The sequence below is a fragment of the Aphelocoma coerulescens genome, chromosome 14, assembly GCF_041296385.1.
Source record: "Aphelocoma coerulescens isolate FSJ_1873_10779 chromosome 14, UR_Acoe_1.0, whole genome shotgun sequence".
Taxonomy (NCBI): Eukaryota; Metazoa; Chordata; class Aves; order Passeriformes; family Corvidae; genus Aphelocoma; species Aphelocoma coerulescens.
Genome location: NC_091028.1, coordinates 3,737,530 through 3,756,812, shown reverse-complemented (window position 1 = coordinate 3,756,812; position 19,283 = coordinate 3,737,530). Strand labels below are relative to the sequence as shown.

General features: G+C 47.4%; 2 protein-coding genes across 2 annotated transcripts in view; both read left to right on the top strand.

The window, feature by feature from the left end:
* The window catches only part of GSG1L (GSG1 like), a 46,670-nt gene extending 34,956 nt beyond the window's left edge, over window positions 1–11,714 (top strand). The window contains exons 4-7 of the mRNA XM_069029884.1: window positions 442–553; window positions 5,270–5,437; window positions 10,974–11,041; window positions 11,605–11,714. Of these exons, the coding sequence (XP_068885985.1) occupies window positions 442–553; window positions 5,270–5,437; window positions 10,974–11,041; window positions 11,605–11,714 (458 nt within the window). The remainder of the gene's footprint in view (window positions 1–441; window positions 554–5,269; window positions 5,438–10,973; window positions 11,042–11,604) is intronic.
* A 1,365-nt stretch (window positions 11,715–13,079) lies between these two features.
* On the top strand, window positions 13,080–19,283 carry LOC138118719 (uncharacterized). The gene is made up of 3 exons (XM_069029885.1): window positions 13,080–13,229; window positions 17,382–17,987; window positions 18,495–19,283. The coding sequence occupies exons 2-3, from the start codon at window positions 17,536–17,538 to the stop codon at window positions 18,919–18,921; spliced, it is 879 nt and encodes a 292-aa protein (XP_068885986.1). The 5' UTR covers window positions 13,080–13,229; window positions 17,382–17,535; the 3' UTR covers window positions 18,922–19,283.

Below are 19,283 nucleotides of genomic sequence, written 5' to 3'. Positions count from 1 at the left end.
CAGATTCATAAATCTTAGCAACTACTGGGACAAAATATGGTTGTTTGGCACGAGCACATTGAGTCTGCATAGCCTGCAGAAGCTTCTCTCTTCATTCTCACCTGAGGCCTGTCTGTGATGGGCTGTGAGATAGCTGTGGGTGGCACAGCCCTGGTTTGCAGCAGCAGGGTTGGTGGGGATGCTCATTGTGCAACATTTTCTTCAACGATTTTCTTCCTTCAACTCCTCTTTTAATTGAGAATTCAGTATGATGCAAAATATTGAGCTCTCAGTCATATCTTTCCTCTGCCCATGCAGCTCCCTCCTCCACAGTAGAACAGGAGGCATAAAAGTACAACAAAGACTTTTTTGCAGCTCTCAAAGCACTTCCAAGCAGTAGCTCCCTCAAGAATGATAAAAAGCATTGGCAGAAAAATTCCTGTTCTAATCCCTGCTTCCCAGGTCTCTTGGGGATGGTGGCACACATGATGTACACTCAAGTTTTCCAAGTGACAGTCAGCCTTGGGCCAGAGGACTGGCGACCACATTCCTGGGACTATGGATGGTCCTTCTGGTAAGTGTCACCACCAGTTCCTCTCTTTTCTCTTTGGAGTTGTTCCATCACCCTGTTGGGAGGTGAATTGCACATATCACTTCCAATTGCCAGGAACACGCCTGTGGATTTCCAGCTGCCAAACTTGTGGGAGCACAAGCCCCCGGGGCCGTGCAGTTTTTGAGGTGTGGGGGACAGTCAGGGGTGGCTGTGCAGCAGCAGCTGTGCTATCAGCAGGTACAGAGCATTTGTAAATAAACAGCACCCACAATTACCAACACAGATTGAGCACTCTCATTAAAGTTCAATTTAGGAACATAATTGCCATGGCATTTCTGAGACTTTTAGACTTTTCTTTTTTTTTCCCCCCTTGTTTTTAATTAATGTCTCAGTTGATCCTTACGGTGCAGCTTTTAACACAACTGCAGAGGAAGGTTCAGTGCTCCTGGCATGATGAGACTTCCCTGTGGATCATGGGGAGAAGGCTTGGGAAAATGGACATGGCTTTTTTTTTTTTTACCTTTCCCATTTATCTTCTAAAATCACATAAAACTAATTTGACCAAGACACAGCAACTGTGTTATATTGCTTGCAAGTTTATAAGAAGCTTAACAAGAGCAGGAGGCTGTGGAGAATAAAAATACCTGCAAACAACATCCCCATTCCTCCAGAGGCATCAGCCCCTTTGGATGGATAGAGAAAATACCTTCTTCTTGTCATTTCTAAATATAGCGCATTATTTTCTTTCCATCTCAAAGCAAAAATAACAGTCTCTGCTAACACCAGTAAATAAATATAAATACATCTCATGCACAGCACTGCAGGGAATTAGTAGTCTTTCCTTCTCACCTCTCTATGCTGTGTTTCATAGGAGGAGTTGCTACCATTTTAGCAACATGTTACGAAATACAAATCACATTATATTTAAAATACAGCTTATTTTGTGTCTCAGTAATGAATATTTATTGCATGTGATGATGGACTTATAAATACATTGCATTCCCATATTTATAATATTTATATTAATATTTATAACAACTCTGTCACAATAATTGTATAATTTTCAATATATTTAAATAATAAGGCGTATTTGTCTTCAGTAATCTATTTTGTAATTTACTGCAATACTCAAACTTCGGAATGCTGTTGAATGTCTTGCATGAACAACACTCATTAGATTATTCTCCTTCATCTTGTGCAAGCCAAGAGCCCCCATGGCTCAGAGTGGGCACCAGGGTCCCTCAGGGCATCCTGAGCTCTCCCTGGGCCCACTCATCCCACCCACACTCCCTGCTGGCAGCTGTGTCCCATAGAGATGGAGCTGGGAGCTGGTATCCCATGGGAGGTGGGTTTGGGAGCTGTGTCCCATGGCAGGTGGAGCTGGGAGCCGTGTTCCATGGGAGATGAAGTCCAGACCCCAGCCCTGTCCCAGAGCAGCCTCTTCCTCAGCTCTCCCTGGGCAACCACAGTCAGAGAGGGCACAGTAGGCTTTGGTTTAAGGACCAGGACTGCCCCTGGATTAGGTCTCACTGTGGAGGACTCTGGAGACACCCACAAGCAGGGAAATATGTGGGAGCAACATCCCCTCTGCCCGTATTGCTGGGGTGAGACCTCAGCTTCACTCACACAGCCACTGTGGGACCTGAGCTCCTCTCCAGCTACTGCAGCCACAAAGCTCCTTCTTGCATTTAGTAGCCTCCTTCCCTCCCTCCATCCCTCCTTCCCTCCCTTCCCCGATGCTTCCAAGGCAGCACATTTATCCGTGCAGGATGTGGGGCACGGTGCAAACACTGGCTCTGCTGGGACGGGGTGAGCAGCAGCAGCACTTTCAGCCTGCAGTGGTGCTCAGCAGCCTGAGGAAGGCCATGGGGTCCCTCATGCCACGCTAGTGAGGAGTAGCAGACCTGGAAAAGGAAGGTCTGGAAGGCAAATGAAGCAAAAACAAGGCTTCTGCCTTCCAGCTAACACTGAGCCACCACTGTCGTACAGACCAGAGAGCTTCAACCTCCCCTGACACCACCCAGACTTGAACATCTTCTTTAAGAAGGGTTAATCACAAATGCCCAGCCAGCCTGGTGGAAAACCACACATGTAGGAATTATATTCTGCTCCATCTGGGTTCTGGTGATGTCCTGGAATATGAGCTTTGAGAACCCCTGACCCAGCAGCACAACCACCACCCTGATTTTCAGCCTGCTGTAAATGTGCCACTGCAGCACCCAGCCACAGAACATGGCCCAGAGAACTGAAACAGCCCTGACAAGTGAGGCCAGGGAACGCTGTCACCATGGCCAAGAGTCAAAGGATCTTGGGGATCCAGGCTGCCATCCCTTTCCCAAGTGCCAGTGGGAAAACTAAGTTTTCTGTGACTCAAGTTCCTCTCTATCTAAAGGGAATGATAAAAACACCCCTCCCCAAAATGAGGAAGGGCTGCTTACAGTCTGCTCAGATGTCTCAGGGTTGGCCTCTGTTATCCTACCCCATTCCCAAGGCACTGGCAAAGCCTGAAGGTTGTTCTGGTCTCTGGCATGAGTCAGGAGTGGGCCAGGGGATTCTCCAGGCAGGAGATTTCAGTGCCTCTGAGGATCAGTAGATGTTTAAGTTAAGACTCTCTAAAGAAAATAAATATTAAAAGCCTGAGCTGTTTAAGCCATGGAGGAACATGAGAGCCCAGCCCTGAGCGCAGCTACAGGAAGCTCTGTGGGTACAGTCCCACCACATCTGGGGCACAGCTGGCATGGACCATTAACAGCATTGCTGTTAAAGAGGTCTTCACCTAAGGCAGGTGTAACTCTTGAAGGTGGGACAGCCACTGCTTACAATTCAAAATACATAGCATTTAACCAAGGTCCATAAAAACTAAAGCACATCTATCCTAATTGCCTAATTACTATAATTTCCCAAATGCCAGACACTGAGAGTCTTCATTCTGTATTTCCTTCTCTGAACCTTTCAGCACTTCTGATTTCATGATTAGAAACCATCAGAAACATCCAAGAGAAGTTCTCCCTCAAATGTCATTCCCCAGGCACCTCCCAGGCACAGTGAGGCATGTGGATTTGGCTGGCTTCTTCCTGGATACTCTTTAGGAGCCCAGCTGGAAATGTTTGCAGCTGCTGGAGCTCTTCCACACACTCCACGTGGGAGGAAGACTCATGCCAGGAAGACTCAGGCCAGGAAGATGCTGTGCCTGGACACTCACACCTAGCACAAGTTCCCTTCCTACTTCTCCTCCCAACCATGGGAAACTTCAGGGAACTTTGTCACCCCAGGGGTCACTACATTTCCTTCTCATTTGATTGCATCTGGCAAACAGGTTCAAAAATGACAAGGAAGGAGCTGCCTCCACACATTTCATTGCCTCAGGAGTCCCTGCAGGACTTGTTATAAGCTGAATTTTGAAATCATTGAAATGAGCCATTTCTGTTTACTTGAGTCATTTTTCCCTAGATTTTTCAGTCCATGAATATGTGCTCTTTTTCAAGTTTTGTCTAATTTGAAATGAGAAACTGCTTCCTTGTCGGCAGGTCCTTTGCAGAATGGGAAAATAGCTCATGCTGAGGGCTGTGTTGACAATGAGTATTTATAAGATAATGCTACTGGGTCTGGATTCTTTCTGCTCTGCATAATTCAGATCAATTTGTTACAGAAAAAGTGCAAAAAGGAGCAGGTAAAGTGTGCCACCATCATAAATGATGAAGTTAATCCAACTTACTTAGGGAGCCACTGTGAACTATGTGTGGCCAGAGTTGATGGGATGAGTGTGAAGCCAAGGGGAGCTCAAATGCAGAGAAGCTCTGCAGACAAAAGGAGGAATTCAGGGCCTTTTTTTGCAGCCTCATTTCATGCTCAAAAAGCATCTCAGCTCCTTGGGGCCATGAGTCCCTCACCAGCCCCATCTGAACTTGAGATCAGGGAGGGCAGAAGAACCTGAGGGGAAGCCCTGTCCACAAGCAGGGAACAGAGCAGCTCCCAGCTGACCCTGCTTGCCAGGAGACCCAGGACAACACTTGCTGCTCTTCCAGCTTTGCATTGGGCCAGTCTTCTTTTTTTCTTCCACTTTTCTTCTCCTTCTGCCTCTCTGTGCTCCTGGTTGGTACTTGCAGGTGTCCTGCCCCTGGCTGGCCAAGGTTGGCTGGCACTGCCTTCACACTGAGGGGGTCAGTCAGGACACCCTCAGGTTGGGTGACTCCACAAAATGGAAGTGTTATCTTCTATTCTGGTCAGACTTTCAGAGACCAGACACAAGCCAGGAATGCCAGAAGTGTCCATGAACCAGGAAAGAAGGAAATACAGTAGTCTGATGGAGGCATGAAAAGCAGATTAGAAACCATCCCTGCAGTGGCATTGTGCAGCCAGTGTCCCATAGATGCTGGAAAACTGCTCCAAAAGACTCTCTGGGACATTACTCCTTCCAGGAGTGTATGCATTTTAGGACTTGTCTGCAAGGCTCTGAGGCATTTCAGAGGGAAATCAGGAGGTGTTTGGCTCTGGTGTCAGAGTGCACCAAGTGTTCACCTTAGCACATGGTTCTCCATGGGATGAAGGCTGTGCCCAGCCCCAGCCCAGCCTCCTGCCTTCCTGAGCATGAGCCACAGGTCTTTCGAGGTAAGATGAGAAGAACAGGTTTGTCCCTTCCACCTTCCCTGCCTGGTCCCACCCTGTGTGTGTGTGTCTGAAATATGACATGAGCTGCTGTCTTAACCCAGCTCTGTCTGCTGGTTTCTCTCTCCACAGTCTGGCGTGGGGCTCTTTCACCTGCTGCATGGCGGCCTCCGTCACCACCCTCAACTCTTACACTAAGACTGTCATTGAGTTCAGACACAAGCGCAAAATCTTTGAGCAGGGCTTTCGAGAAGAGCAGAACTTCCTAGACCAGGAAGCCATCAAGTACTTCAGAGAAAGGTCAGTGCAGCCAGTCACTCGATCAGGGGAGGTTTCCACGGACTCTGCTGGTTTCAGAAAATCCAGGCTCTCACCCACTTCAGTGGGTGAAGTCTCTGAGACACCTGGAGAAGTCATGTGTGAAAGGCAAACGCAAAAGGTCCTCCTTGATCTGTTTTTTCTTAAATTTTGTGATGTCCCAGTGTCCATCCTTTCTCCTATACTCACTAAAAGTTTTTACAATATGCACCCAATTCACAAAAAGCTGTGCTGCCAATGTAAGCTGATTTTCCCTCTCTAGAAAGGTAAAATTGTCAGGGTGTACCAAATGTGACATCCATCCTTTCTCAGCATGTGCAACAGGCACATAATCCCAACAGTAATCCCAACAGCTGCTGAGGCATTTTCCAGCCACCACCAGGACACTTTGGGGTTGCCATCTCCCACGGTCACATGTCTACAATCCATCCCTGGCTTCTTGGCACAACCCATCCTCTGGAGCAAATCCACACAAACACAGCAGGAACACTGCACTGCACTGCACCCACACAGTGCCACCCACACAGTGCCACCCATACAGTGCCACCCACACAGTGCCACCCACACTGCCACCAGGATCATAGCTGGGCTGCAGTCCTGGTGGGTCCCAAGGCCCAGAGATGCTCTGTCACTCTGCCCAGTAGCTGACCCCTGTGGCTGCTCCAGGGACCTGCTGCCCTCATTCTTTGGTGAGAAAGTTAAGGCTTTTTTAAAGCTGTGGATTGTGAAGAGCACACAGCTCCTGGGCTCACACAGCAGGGATGGGCTCCACAGGGTGATGTACCTTCACAGGATGAAGAGCTGAGAAGTACAGAAAATCCTCACCAAAAGCCTATGAGCTGAAGTGATATAAAGATATTTTGGGGGTAGAAAATATAAGCAGGATGCATCTCTGTTCATCAGACCAGTGGGGCACTTTCTCCGTGGTGGAAGAGAGTGGTTGGGAAGCTCTGAGGGGACAGAAGGTTTGGAATGATCAGCATTTCAGCAGCAGAGTGAGGAGCTCTCCTGAGAGGGCAGAACTAGAGAGCTTCCATGATTATTGCTTTTCCTTGGTTATCTTGTTTGTTATTCTGTTGTTACAGTTATCCCCCTGCTAACATCCAAGTTTTCACACTACCTTTCAGACAGTCTGGAAGGAAAAGAGAAATGAGGCAAACAACCATGATTTTCCTAATTTTACATTTGGACATGACAGTGAATTCTAAAATATTCTCTGTGGGAGAAAAGAAAGCCCAGACACAGTGAAGAGGAAGGGGTCAGTGTGTGCCTCAGGGTAAATCAGCACTCAGGGAGGGAAACTAGACAAATTACCGAAGCAAGAATTGCAGATAAGAGCCCAGCAGAATTAGAAGGAACAGTGTCTTGAGTTAGATTGGGAAATGCTAGGGAAACTTGTTCAAGTACCACTACTGCCCTTTCTGGAACAGTAAATAGTAAAATACATGGATGGCCCACAGGACAGTGACCTCTTTCTCTCGCATGGGTACTGTGGGTTTGATTTGGGCTCCTCTTGCCCTCACAATATGACACAATCCCACCCCCAACAATTCCCTCCTCGGTCACCTCCTCCCCGCCCTTCCACACACACTTGGCACACACAGCTCAAGCATGTGGTGTTCCCAAACTTCATGATTATGACTTTCTTTTTTTATATTGCATTATTTTAATTGTTGTATCTGAATACATAATAGGAAGCCCAGAGACAGTGTTACCATGGGATCATTCTGGAGATTTAAAGCTGTGCAGCAATATACAAAATTTTTAATTTTTAAAGTGATCATATTCATGCCCAGCTTCCCTGCTGTGACCTGGGAATGCTCTGGCTGCAGGGGGTCCAGGGACTGTCCATTAGCAACACCCTGTTGCTGCATGCTGTGGGTGCCCTCAGTCCCACACAACTTCCCCGAGCTCCCATCTGCCTTTGCACAAATAGAAAATAAAATAAATCCTCTTTCCTTCCTGTGCATATACCCAGGGATACTTCACATTCCCTCCTACTCCTCCACCTCCATGTTCCTTTTCATACCTCATGAATAAAACCCTCCAGCCTTTCTTCCTTCCAGTTACTTTGCACATATCTTTACCCTTTCTGCCTGTTCCTTTGCCTCAGTGCACACTCATCACCCCTTGGCCACACACATCCAACCTCTGTGCTGGACACACCCTGTCCAACAGGCACTTTCCTATATGTCTGCTGAAAATTAAAGCTTTATCATTATTCCCAACAGCTCCATTTATCATCTGGGACTCACGAAGGAAAGTATCAGCCCCATTTTGCATGATAAAACCTTTTTGTCAGAATATTATTCCACAGGCCCCTGCTCCCAGGGAAGAAATTAGCTTTATGAAAAGTGCTGGCAGTAAAATGCTGCTAATCTTGCACGTGTTTCCTCAAATATATCATTGTATTGCACTTATTTTTAATTGCACGTAACTGCATATAACAGCAGAAGATTTGCTAGAAACGTAGATGTAAGAGCTGAAATGGTCCCTTGAGAGCTCCCAGCTGAACAGCTGTGCTCCTGTCCCCGGCAGTGCAGGAGGTGCAGGGGATGAGCCACATCATTCCATGGTTTGCTGGGCTGATCCCCCCTCCAGCAGCTCCCCATCCCCTCCCCTTGCACAGCAGCCTCACCCTCTGTGTCCCTGCTGCTCCTTCACTTCACTCTCCACATCCCAAGGGCAGCCTCTGCTCTGAAGAACATAGGGAAGACCTTTAAAACCACATGAATGTCTGTGTACACTCCAAACTCTGCTCCACAGCCTGCTGTGACTCCACCTTAGCCAGCACATGGGGTCATCCAGCCCTGAGTCAGTCTCACAGGATCACATCCAAACCCTCTGCCTCCCTGCCCCCCAAGGCTCTGCCTCTCACCAGCCAAGCATCTCACTGTTCCTATCCCTGGGAAAACATTTAAGCAGATGCTGAAAAATCAAAGATTCATGGTGTTACATGCAATTATTTCCTATCCGGACCTGGGATACTTCGAAAAGTCCAGACAAAACAGACTCTGTAGTTCACACCATGAAATCAAAAGATACTAGAGCTCTTCAGATACAATAAGTACAGTAGCCCTCAGGGTAACTCTGAGAAAAACAGGTCAATTGTACAGACTTGGAGGTATTATTCATGCTTTAAGTGTTCTATAAAATTATCAGAATTATCTGCAAAGTCAGCTTTCAGTCTTTGTCCTTTAAGTGTTTTTCCTTCCTTTTTTCTTGTCTTCCTTCAAAATGAATATTTGTCTATACCTTTGCTCATCTTTTTCAGGTTTTTAGTTAATTGTGTGTCAGTTCATAACAAGTATCTCTCTTCCATCCCTCCCAGTTTCTCTTTCTGCTCTGTTTCACATGAATACTCTTGCCCCACATGGTCATGAGCACAGTCCCTTGTGTCTGGTTTACCCCAGCCAGGAGAGGAGGAACCCTCACTGCCCTTCTGCTTCCTTCCTTCCTGCTCTGAGGATCCCTCCAGAAAAGCCAAAGGGACAGGGATTCTTTGTTCTCTCCCATGGAGTCTGATAACCTCTGTGACAACCAGCTGAAGGAATGGTGACAGACCTTCTCCACTTTCCCTGCCCAGCTGTTAGTAGCTGCTGCTTTAGCAGCTTCAGCTCTCCCCTGCTGCTTTAGCAGCTTTGTCCCTACGGCTGTGTAATAATTAAGATGCATTCACAAGAATTCTGCTCACACAACTGGCTCCACCAACACTGTCATCACATCCATCCAGGCAAGGGCCAGCACAGCCAGCTTACCCATACTCAGTGCCTTCCCCAAGTTTGTTCTCAGTTTCTTGCCTTCTTTTTTTCATACATTAAAAAACCCCTTTCAGCCACCATCCCCAGCAGACTTTTCCCTTCTCCCAGGATTCTGGTGGATTTTGCTTTCAGGTAAAGAATGCAAAGTTTCCTCTCTGCTCCTTTGCTTTGCTGGGGGCAGGGCAGGAACTGCTGGTGGGGCAGAGGGAGCCCCTGGGCAAGGGGCACAGCTGCAGGGACGACGACAGGAATAGCTGCAGGGAGGACAAGGGAATGTCTGGGCGTGGGGTGAAGGTTCATGAGGATTGAAGCCTGAGGTTAGGGGATAGGGGGCCTGAAAGGGTGGAAATCAAATCCAAGTGAGATCCTCATGGAGAGCTCATCACTGCCTCAGGCAAGTAATGAAAAGTTTGTGAAGTGATGTGAGGAAACTGGAATTACCCATGGCCTTCTTTTAGTGAGGACAAGAGCAGCTTTTGGACAGGCATCCAGGCCTGGTCAGGGGTGCAGAGTCCCACTGGAGCTGAGGCCACTGCAGAGACGGGTCGGGGGCTTATCCATGAGGGGACCCCAGAGATCAGCACAGCCCTGTCTCCAGTCTGCTATCCAGCTTCGTGCCCCTGTGAAGCAAATCTCACTTACCAGGGGCTGTTAAATCAACATATTTAGCAAGTAAATCTGGAAGATTCAACCTCCCCCAGCTCACCCATCCATAGCACAGCGTTTGCAGCTGTCCATCAACACCCATTGTGCCACTGCAGCTGATTTCACAACATTTTTCTTGCTGACTGGGCCCTTACTCTGATCTGCAACACCAACATAAGCAGGCAGATGCTACTGGTGAGATTCTGGAATGAGCTGAGTTCAAACTGCCATCGATAGCAGTGCAGACAAAATGTCTCTGCAGGGACAGAAAATGTCGTTTTAAGTGCTAGGAGCAGTTTGAAACAGACAGCAGGACCAAAGCTATTGCAGAGCTAATAAATCAGGACTATTCCCAACACTGTGAGAACCAGAACTTTTCAAATCATCATTTACACGCTATTTTTTCCCTCTTTGCACATTTCATATCATACTCACAGCTTGCTTCCTCTAAGTCCATTGTGCTTGAGTCAGATGTGCAGATCATACCAATGCCTTCCAAAGACATGCCAACCTTTTGCTCTGATTTCCTCCTTGGTCACCCAAGTACCTGAACAGGGTTTCAGTTGCTGACCTAATGTCCCTCCCATTGGCAGAGTCAGTTCCTCTTCACACAGACACTGATATTTCCAATCTTCCCATTCCCCTTTCATCAGTGCACACGGACGAGTGCAACCTCCTGCCTTGGCTTTGTTCTGTACTTTATTCTGCAACACAGGAAGCTTTATCCACAGAGCTGCTCCTCCTGGAAAATCACATGGACTGGCACTAAAATGGTGCAGCAGTAGCACCATCCCCACTTCCAACACACACATACAATGCTGTTGGTCCCTGGTGTTTAGATCCATCCTGAAGAGGGAAAGAGTGGAGAGATGCAGCCCTGAGCCCCTCATTTCTATTCCCCATGGCCTCTTTACATGAGCTTTCCCCAAGGGGGGCAAAGCCAGGGGAACCAAGTCCTTCCTGAGCCCATTACGATCTCCGTGGTGGGTCTGGCTATAGATGGAGGAGCCCAGGTATGTTGGACTCTTACTGGTTTTGACCCTTCCTTTGTGTATATTTTGGGAGCAGCCTTTGTTTTGTTAAAGGTGCTACTTCTATATTCTCTTTTCCAGGACTGAGGAGGAGAGGGCTGAGGCTGGGGACCTGAGGTTACAGTGCCTCCATAGCTGCTCCCCAAATAGTAAGTGACCATGGCTCGAATGTGTCCAGCACACAATGGCTTGTACTGTCCCCACGCTGGCTCCCCGGGGCTCAGAATGAGGTTTGGAGTAGGAAGCTATGGAAATAGAGGTTTGTTGCTTTCCCAGACAGCATTGCCCAAGAGATAACCAACCAGCATAAGAACAGTACAGAATTCTCCAGGATTCCATTTAGGATGTGCACATATCCTATAATTTTGTGTTATCTCAAGAAGCTGTGACTTCATAGTAGTTTAAAAATATGCTCTAATTTACACCTGTATAACTTTCATTATCACTACCTTTTTTCATCTATATTTATCACCAATTCATGATGATGCATGCTATTGAATATAAAAATGATTGAAAGCAGCTTTGGTAGACAATAACGTTAGTATAATTAATGCCATTTCTTGCACTTTCTCTGGAAATTGCTGTGCTTTTATTCAGTGTTTGCAAAAGCTCTTGCTTTAAGCTATGGGAATCAGTGGTTCAATGTACAGAGCAGTATTGGAGCACGGCTCCTGCCCTGCTCTGAATACTATACTTTTTCTTTACTCTCCAGGAAAGATGTGTGCAGTTTCATGCATCTATTTCCTTGGAAAGAAAGCAAGTGATCCTTCATTCAGCAGGAGGGAGCCTTGGGAGAGTGACTTGCTGGCTCTGCGCTGTTAAAATTTGGAAACCTCATGGCATTTTGCTGCCTCTGTCTTGCTGAGATGCACATCTCAGCCACATACTCATGGAAGCTTGGTGTCTGTAACCCCAACCCCTGAGGGTCCTGCTCCCTCACCCGACCTGCTGGAACAGCTCTCCTGTCCCATGTCACTGCAGGTGGTGTCCCCACAGGCATGATAGTGCTGGCACTGCTCTCCAGCTCGGTTTGTCATCAGCTCACTTGGTAACTCCTGCTCCTTGAAAATGTCATGTCAGTCATGGACCTTTCCACAGGCAGATCCATATCCTTCATTCTCACAGGCCTGAAAATATCTGTTGGTACAAAATTGATCTGGGTCATGTTTCCCAAGAAAATTTCTCACCTGCCAAGCTCCTGGCAGGTGCTAAAATGTGCTTATTTTATTATTGAAGCCTATCCAGAAGTCTTTGTTTCAAAGAACAAATAACAAGTCTTGACAATAGGTGTTCCAAGGAATGGGCTCTGCTGGACCTATGCCCAGCGCTGTCCCAGGTGTTTCAATGTTAAAGGACACAGAGCTCATCCCATAGAGTGCTAACAGTGCTGAGGAAGCAAACCACAAACGAGAAGCCCCGAGTCAGGTTAAAGAACAGTGGCCATTCCTCAATATTCCATCAGGCTCAGCCTCACATCCATTACCTTCTGTAATGAAATCAGATCAATATTAATGAAGTGACAGGAGTGAAGCTGTGCTCTCAGTTCACAGTTTACTTACAAATCCAATAGAAGCTGCAAAATGCTCATTATCCATGCTTATTAGGGAGGAAAAACCATTAGTTACTGCTGCTTGGGATGGCACAAAGCTTCACAATGCTCACATGAACCTCTCCTTCCTCGAGCAAGCCCACCAAGCCATAACTGGCCTGTGCCTGACCCCAGGATTCTTCTTGATGCTGGTTCCAGGGTCCCACACTCCCAGTCCTTGTCACATTCCCCATGCCAGGGGCCCGTGACCAGCAGAGGATTGAGAACGGTGAGAGAACGGCGTGAGAAGGGCTTGGCTAAAGGCAGAGCAGCCACCAAGGTCACACTGACCCCATGGGTGGTGTGGGAGAAGGCGACACGTCACCAGGAACAGACCAACCCAGCAGCCACATGACACCAGCAGAGGAAATGCCAGCAGGTCACTGGGAGCACTTCATGGACACTTCACAAAGGGGTGGTCCTGTGCCAGCAGGACACCAGGAGGCACCACCTGGAGTTATTCCTGCTGCTCACCTCAACCAGCACCTCATTCCCAGCAGGACCTGCCAGCTGCCCTCACCCAGGAGCGCTCTGAGGAGGTTCTAATCTGAACCAAACGGTAGATAAGGAATACTGGCTCATCCTCAGGCATCATGAATCTTTCTGTCCTCCCACGAAGACAAAGCAGGGCATCTGTCCTTGTTGAGAGGAAAGGACTTGGGGGAGTGTCGCTGAGGAGTGAAAGAGCAAAAGCTTTAAAGAGGAGAACAAGACTGAGCGACTGTGGAAGACAAACACTACCTGGCCAGGTGATTTTGGAAGAGAGAATATTAAAGGTTTTTGAGCAGCCCTACAGCACTGTGGGAGCACAGGTAGCACAAAGGGCCTTATGCCAGGGCAGGATATCAGGTTCCTCTGTTGGCAAGACTGAGCTCTCCGTTTTGAGAAGCGGCCTTAAATTATAAATTCCATCAGAAGCTTGATTCCAGAGGCGCCTCAATCAGGACAATGCAATTATTCAGTCTTGATAATTCTACATTAAATCATTTAATATCCATCACTAAACTATAATTTTCTTCTAACAGGGTTAAAAAGAAAATTATTTTATTGACTTTAAACCCCTTTAGCAGGGTTCAAACTTACCTGAGCTGGGCTGAGAGCAGCACCAGGGAGCTCTAACTATAACTTGGCTTCCTCTGCTCTCCCCAAGCTGCCTTCCTGTGCAAACATATGGCACTGGCCCCTATACATCTGATGCCCCGGACATACCAAATTTAGCGTTTCCAGACACTTTTAAAGCCTATTTGCTGTCATTTTTGAACTTGGAGGTCTCAACTTTTTCTTTCAGAAGTGCAGGGCTGGGAGATCTCAATGCTCCAGCCACTGCACAGAAATACAGAAGGAGAAGTTTCACATCAGGATTCTGTTGTTGTTGTTGCACAGTTACTTATTAGCAAGAAATGCTCACTGTTATTAGGCTCCAGACAGCAATAGTCCCTGATTTCAGACATCTGTATGTCCATGCCACTTCCATCCTTTCTTCCAGAGTTCTCCCACCATGAGGCATTAATATGAGGAGCCTGGATCCCACAGGGCAGGTGGGAGAGGTACAGATGGTAAATGTAAAACAAGGGGCAAGAGAGAGGCAGTAGAAATATCACAAAGGACAAGGAGGGGCAGGTGTGGTGGCAAAGCCAAAGAAGAGATAAATAGCCCAGAAGAGCAACAGCTGAGCAGGAAACAGCAAATTCTTACTGTCTGTGGCTAAAAGCCTTGGTGTTATTTGAGGCAGATAAACCCAGAGTTCAGGACACCAGCTTCTCTTGTAGAAAACTGAAAGATTATTCAAAATTAATTCAGTGTTAAAGAAATAATATATCACTGTTTTGGCAGCGTGGGCATTTCAGAAGGGTCACCTGACAAAGAGGAGGCCTTGAAAAAAATAGTTTTATTCTCATGTCATCACCTTGTAGGCATTTCCCCTGGGCCCATCCCACAGCTCCTCTACCATCCTCCCACCCCGGCTGTCTACAGTGAGATTTATGCAACCAGCCCTTCAGTGCTTCACTCTAAAGCATAGTGTAATTTTTTTCTATTCAGACAAGTTCATCAGAAGAACTCTAGGTTTAAAGCATGGTGGAAATGATTCATAAAAAACAAAGAATAACCACTGGGGTTTTTTTTTCCCTCAGTCGCAAGCGCCACGGAAGCAAAGTGGTGCTGGATGTGCAGGCAACTTTCAAATGTCTCCAAAAATTCTATAGCACCAGCTGAGCTGGAGAGGGCAAGGCACAGACGGCAGCCAAGGTCACTGTGACAACGGGGAACATGCTTTATATGCTGAGCAGCACAGGCTGGGAGGCGGCAGACAACAAGGGCTTGACGCATTTGAAGTGTCGCTCAAAGTTGAGCCAAGGTTTCTCCTTGTGGAGGTACCTGACAGCTGCAATCAGCTGCCTATTTCATGTCAGCATTGATTCCAACTCCAGGTCTTGCAATTCTTGCTGTAATTTATTCAGTTCGTAGTGATTCACCACATTAAAAAACAGGTGGGGAAAAATCCCCTCTGATAAAGCACCATGGTTACGGGTCGAAGATCCAGCCTTGCTGCACTGACAGCAGTGGGAATCTCGTTCCTGTCTGCAGGCAAAGCCTTGCCCACTAGGAAATTCCAAAGCTAAAGGTCTCAGTTCTGTCCTCATTTACCTCTGCTAACATCCAGACTGACATTTTGCTTTAACATTGCTTCTTGAGCTACCAGTTTTTCTGCTTCTGAAGTAAGGATGATGATAAAAGTGAATGCAGTCCCATGGTGGAGCATGGCAGCCAGTGAAAACTAAGGGGTGGAAAAGGGAAGCAAAATAAGCTGACAGTTTATAATACATTTTTGTTTCCTCCAGTGCACAGGTGAATTGAAAGGCTTCTTATATAAATTTCAGTGGGATTAGTTATGAAAAGTGCTTTCTGTCACTCTTTTAAATTGCATCTTTCAATAAATGCTTCATCTCCAACAGCTAATCCTGGATTTATGCAAAAAAACTCCCCAAACCACCACCCCCCTTCAAAAGCCAACCCTGTCCCACACTGCTAACATGTGAAACAAAGTCTTTCAGACTGTATCTGCACCCAAATAGCCTTTCATTGTGCATATTCTATTTCCCCCTGGAATGGAGGTAGGGACTGTTCTCAGGTTAGGTTCAGATAGTTTTACACCATGGGATATTTGAGGATAAATATATGTAATTTTAACAACAAAAATGCATTTTTGTTTTAATTGCCTTAAAGTGTGGTTGTCTCTTGTCTCCCAAGAGGTCCAAAGCCTGAGCTACCAACCCTGACTTATGCAAGGAAGGGGCAGCAATCCCTCTGAGCCAAATAACTCTGGTTTTCCTGTAAAAACCTTTTCATTCATGAGGGACTCTCCTGCAACAGGCACTATAAAGTCAGTGGGAAAAGGGACAGCCCAGAGGCTCCAGAGGGAGAGAAGGATGGTGAGGTGGGACCCAGAGGGGAGAAAAGTGAGAGGAGAAAGGGGAACTGGGGGAGGAATAAATTCTTTTCATAGTTAGGCAGAGCCACAGAATAACACAGTGTGGACAGGGACCCCAGAGGGCTCCAGTCCTGTGCTCCCAGAATGTCCAGGTTGGATCAGGCTGCTTCATTCATTGTCCAGTTGAGATTTGAACATGTCCAAAGATGGAGATCCCAATACCTCTCCTGGCCTCTATCCCACTGTCTGAATACCCTCAGGGTGAAAAAGCTTTTTCTCATACCCACTTGGCAATTCTGGCTTTCCAGCCCTGTTCAGCCGGGTTAAGAAGGCAAGGCATTCCCAGGTGCTCCCTGGGACATGTGTGTGCTCGTTTTCCCTCCTGCCCATTATATAACCCATTTTATGATTCCTTTTTGGCTTTGTTTTTATGCAGTAGCTCTGTAACTGTCTGCATTTCCAATTATAAAACCTTTAAATTTGATTTAAACCTGATAATTAAGCTGTGATTTAGCAAATTAACCCTATTGAAGCCCAGAGGTGTGAGACATACTCTTTAGAACCTTAAATATTTGGTGTTTAATTGCATCCAACACTGAGAAAGGTGCAGGGAGGTGGAGAAGTGATTGTGTAGCTAATTCAGGCCCCTGGTGCTGACAGGACAGGACCTCATACATCCCATCCAGACCAGGATTTGCTGCTGTCTTCCACCACAAGAATTCACCAGATGCACAGAAAGACTCAGCTGGTCCCTGGCATCACTACGAAAGTTTGTCATGTCCTTTGGCTGTTAGAAATCCTGAACCATGATCTGCACTCTGGTTGCCTTTGTGTTCCCCTTCAAGGTCAAGGCATTTCTAGCTGCATTCCCTACCTTTCAGCACAGTTCCAGGCCACTAGGGTGGAACATCTTCCTCTCTTGCCATCAGGATTGACAAACTAAGAAAAATTTAGCCATCCCCTAATTCCCCGAGTTCCCAAGCAGCGCTGCCAGGAGGCTGAAGCATGAGGGCCCACGGAAGGAAGGCAGGTCTTCACAGTGGGCAGGATGGTCAGGGACAAGTGCTGTAGCCACCTGCAGCCAGGTTTTTGTGTTCTCACAGTCATTATGCCAGTAGCTTTCATCCCTTCCTGTCCTTCCCCAGCACCAAATCCTTGGTTCTCGCTGAGCTGTGTGACTTTTGGGGAGGAGAACGTGGATGTTCCACTGATCCTCACACTGAGGATAGCTGACAAGTGCTCAGTTGGCAGCAGGGAGGAGCTGGTCCTGAATTTATGTGCCTTATTCTCAGATGCTTTGCCCTTGATCATGAGAAGCAGAGGGTTTTATAGAGACACGAGAGGCAAATCAGCCTATGGGGAGATTCAGTTGTGGGAAACAGGCTTAAAATTGTCCCAAAACAGGCCTAAAATTGTCTTATAAGCCTTTAGCACAGTCCAGAGGAAAAAGTGTGTGTTTGTCTTTCTTCAGGGCTTCACAACACCCAGCTCTAAGTGTCACTAGCCCGCAGAGGAACAGGAGTGATCATAATGCTCAGAAAATACCCCCATTCGCTACGTCAAGCTCTTCCAGCAACACATCAAGCAGCTCTTCACTTTCATCAGAACCAACCAGCCAGATCTCCATGGTTCAGGATCAAACCCTGCTGGACATCACCTCCATCACTAGATTGGCCCCAGGGGAATCACCAAACCCTCAACCACTTGAGCAAAGAGATACAAATTTAGCAATATCGTGTTCCAGCCCACTCGGAGCAAGGACTATTCCAGCATCTTGCCCAGCCAGCCTCAGGCTCAATCTAACACCCAGCTCAGCCAAGCCACAGCAATACTCTGACTCCTCTCCAGTCAGCCCAGGGATCAACACAGCTTCCTTCTCTACCTTCTGTCCTCACACAGCACAAAACGTACAAGCTTCAGCTTCAGATCACACACTGACCCCAACCAGGACAAGCACAAGGCCTCCAGCAACAACAACTCCTGAAGAGAGTTCCCAGGCTCCTGGCTATTCTAGAAGTGAATTAAAGAATACAGGAAAGGGATTTGAATCAGATCTGGAAGATCCTGATCATGAGAGGTATGTATCCAGACCAAACAGGTGTCTAAGTCCTCAAATGACCCATGTTGGTATAGAATCATTAAGAACCCCCCATAAAAAAAATTAAATATCTTTATGATTCAGATGTCCCCAGTGTTTGTTTTCCAGTAACCACCCTGTTCTTCCACTAAACCCTGTTATCCAGGAAGCAAAATGCCCTGTTCCCCAAACACCCATGTAGCTCCTCCAGACCCAATGACAGACCTGGGCCAGGTCATCAACCTCAGCTCCTCCAACAGGGCACAGTTTTCAGGTGCCTCCTTTCCTTCCAAACGAGGCAGCACAACTTTCCCTTGTACCAGCAGAGAGAAGCTCTGCTGTCACTTGGAGCCTGACAGAGCAGAGCAGGGGATGGTGCTCAGCGACGTGGCCAGGATGTCCCTCCCAAACCTCCACTGTCTGCTCCGACCCCAGGCAAGCTGGGCTGACCCCACTCCTCCAAGCCTCTGAACTCCACCCTGTCTCTGCCACTTCTTTCCTTGGCAGGAGATTTGTAACCACACAGGAATTCCAAGCCATGGAGAAAGAGCTAGAGGATGTAAAGGAAGACCTGAAATGCCTGAAGTGGAAGGTGAGACACATTGGTGAGACGGTGCAGCCCCTGGCCGAGGACAGCAAGAGGTACAACGGCTACACCCTGACGGAGCTCAAGGCCATGGTGCAGTTTGAGGACGACCCTTACAAGGCTGCCCACAAGATCCTCACTGCCCTCTTCAGCGATGTCTACTGGCCACAGCAGCCAGCCACCGAGCAGGCCTGCAACTCCCGCTCCCTGCCCAAGCCCAAAATAGACCCAGAGCTGTACATGGTCTACTGTGACATTCTGAAAAGCATATTCCCTGGAATTAGCAGCCAGACCTTGAGGGAAGAGACACAACACATGCAGAAAAGCACCCAGAGAGCAGTGCAGTAGCACCAGAGCCCACAGATGTTGTGCAAAGTGCGAGGTCTCCGGTGATTTTAGAGGACTGGACTGTGCTAGGTCCCGTCGGCTGAGTCTGTCCCTTTTAGGTATGGATTGTCTCTAAAGGTGTTGGTGAGCTCTGAGCCCTCGTGCCACTTGCCCAATGACACAGAGTGGGAAGGCATCCTGGACTCTTCCCACATTTTAGAAAACAATTGCTCCTTTAGTGTCTCTTTCAATCTGTGGACGTTTCCTTGTTTCCAGCAACTACAAATGCTGACAAAAGAATCCCAAGAAGGTGTTGTACGTCCAAGCAAGGGCCTTCTCCCAGCCCCAAACAGACCAACCAACCAGCATCTGGGTAGTTTCTA

Excerpts from the sequence above, each read along its gene's own strand:
- LOC138118719 (XM_069029885.1), top strand. The coding sequence starts at position 17,536 with ATGGTTCAGGATCAAACCCTGCTGGACATCACCTCCATCACTAGATTG. Across the intron at positions 17,988-18,494 it reads GAAGATCCTGATCATGAGAG|GAGATTTGTAACCACACAGG; the intron begins GTATGTATCCAG and ends TTTCCTTGGCAG.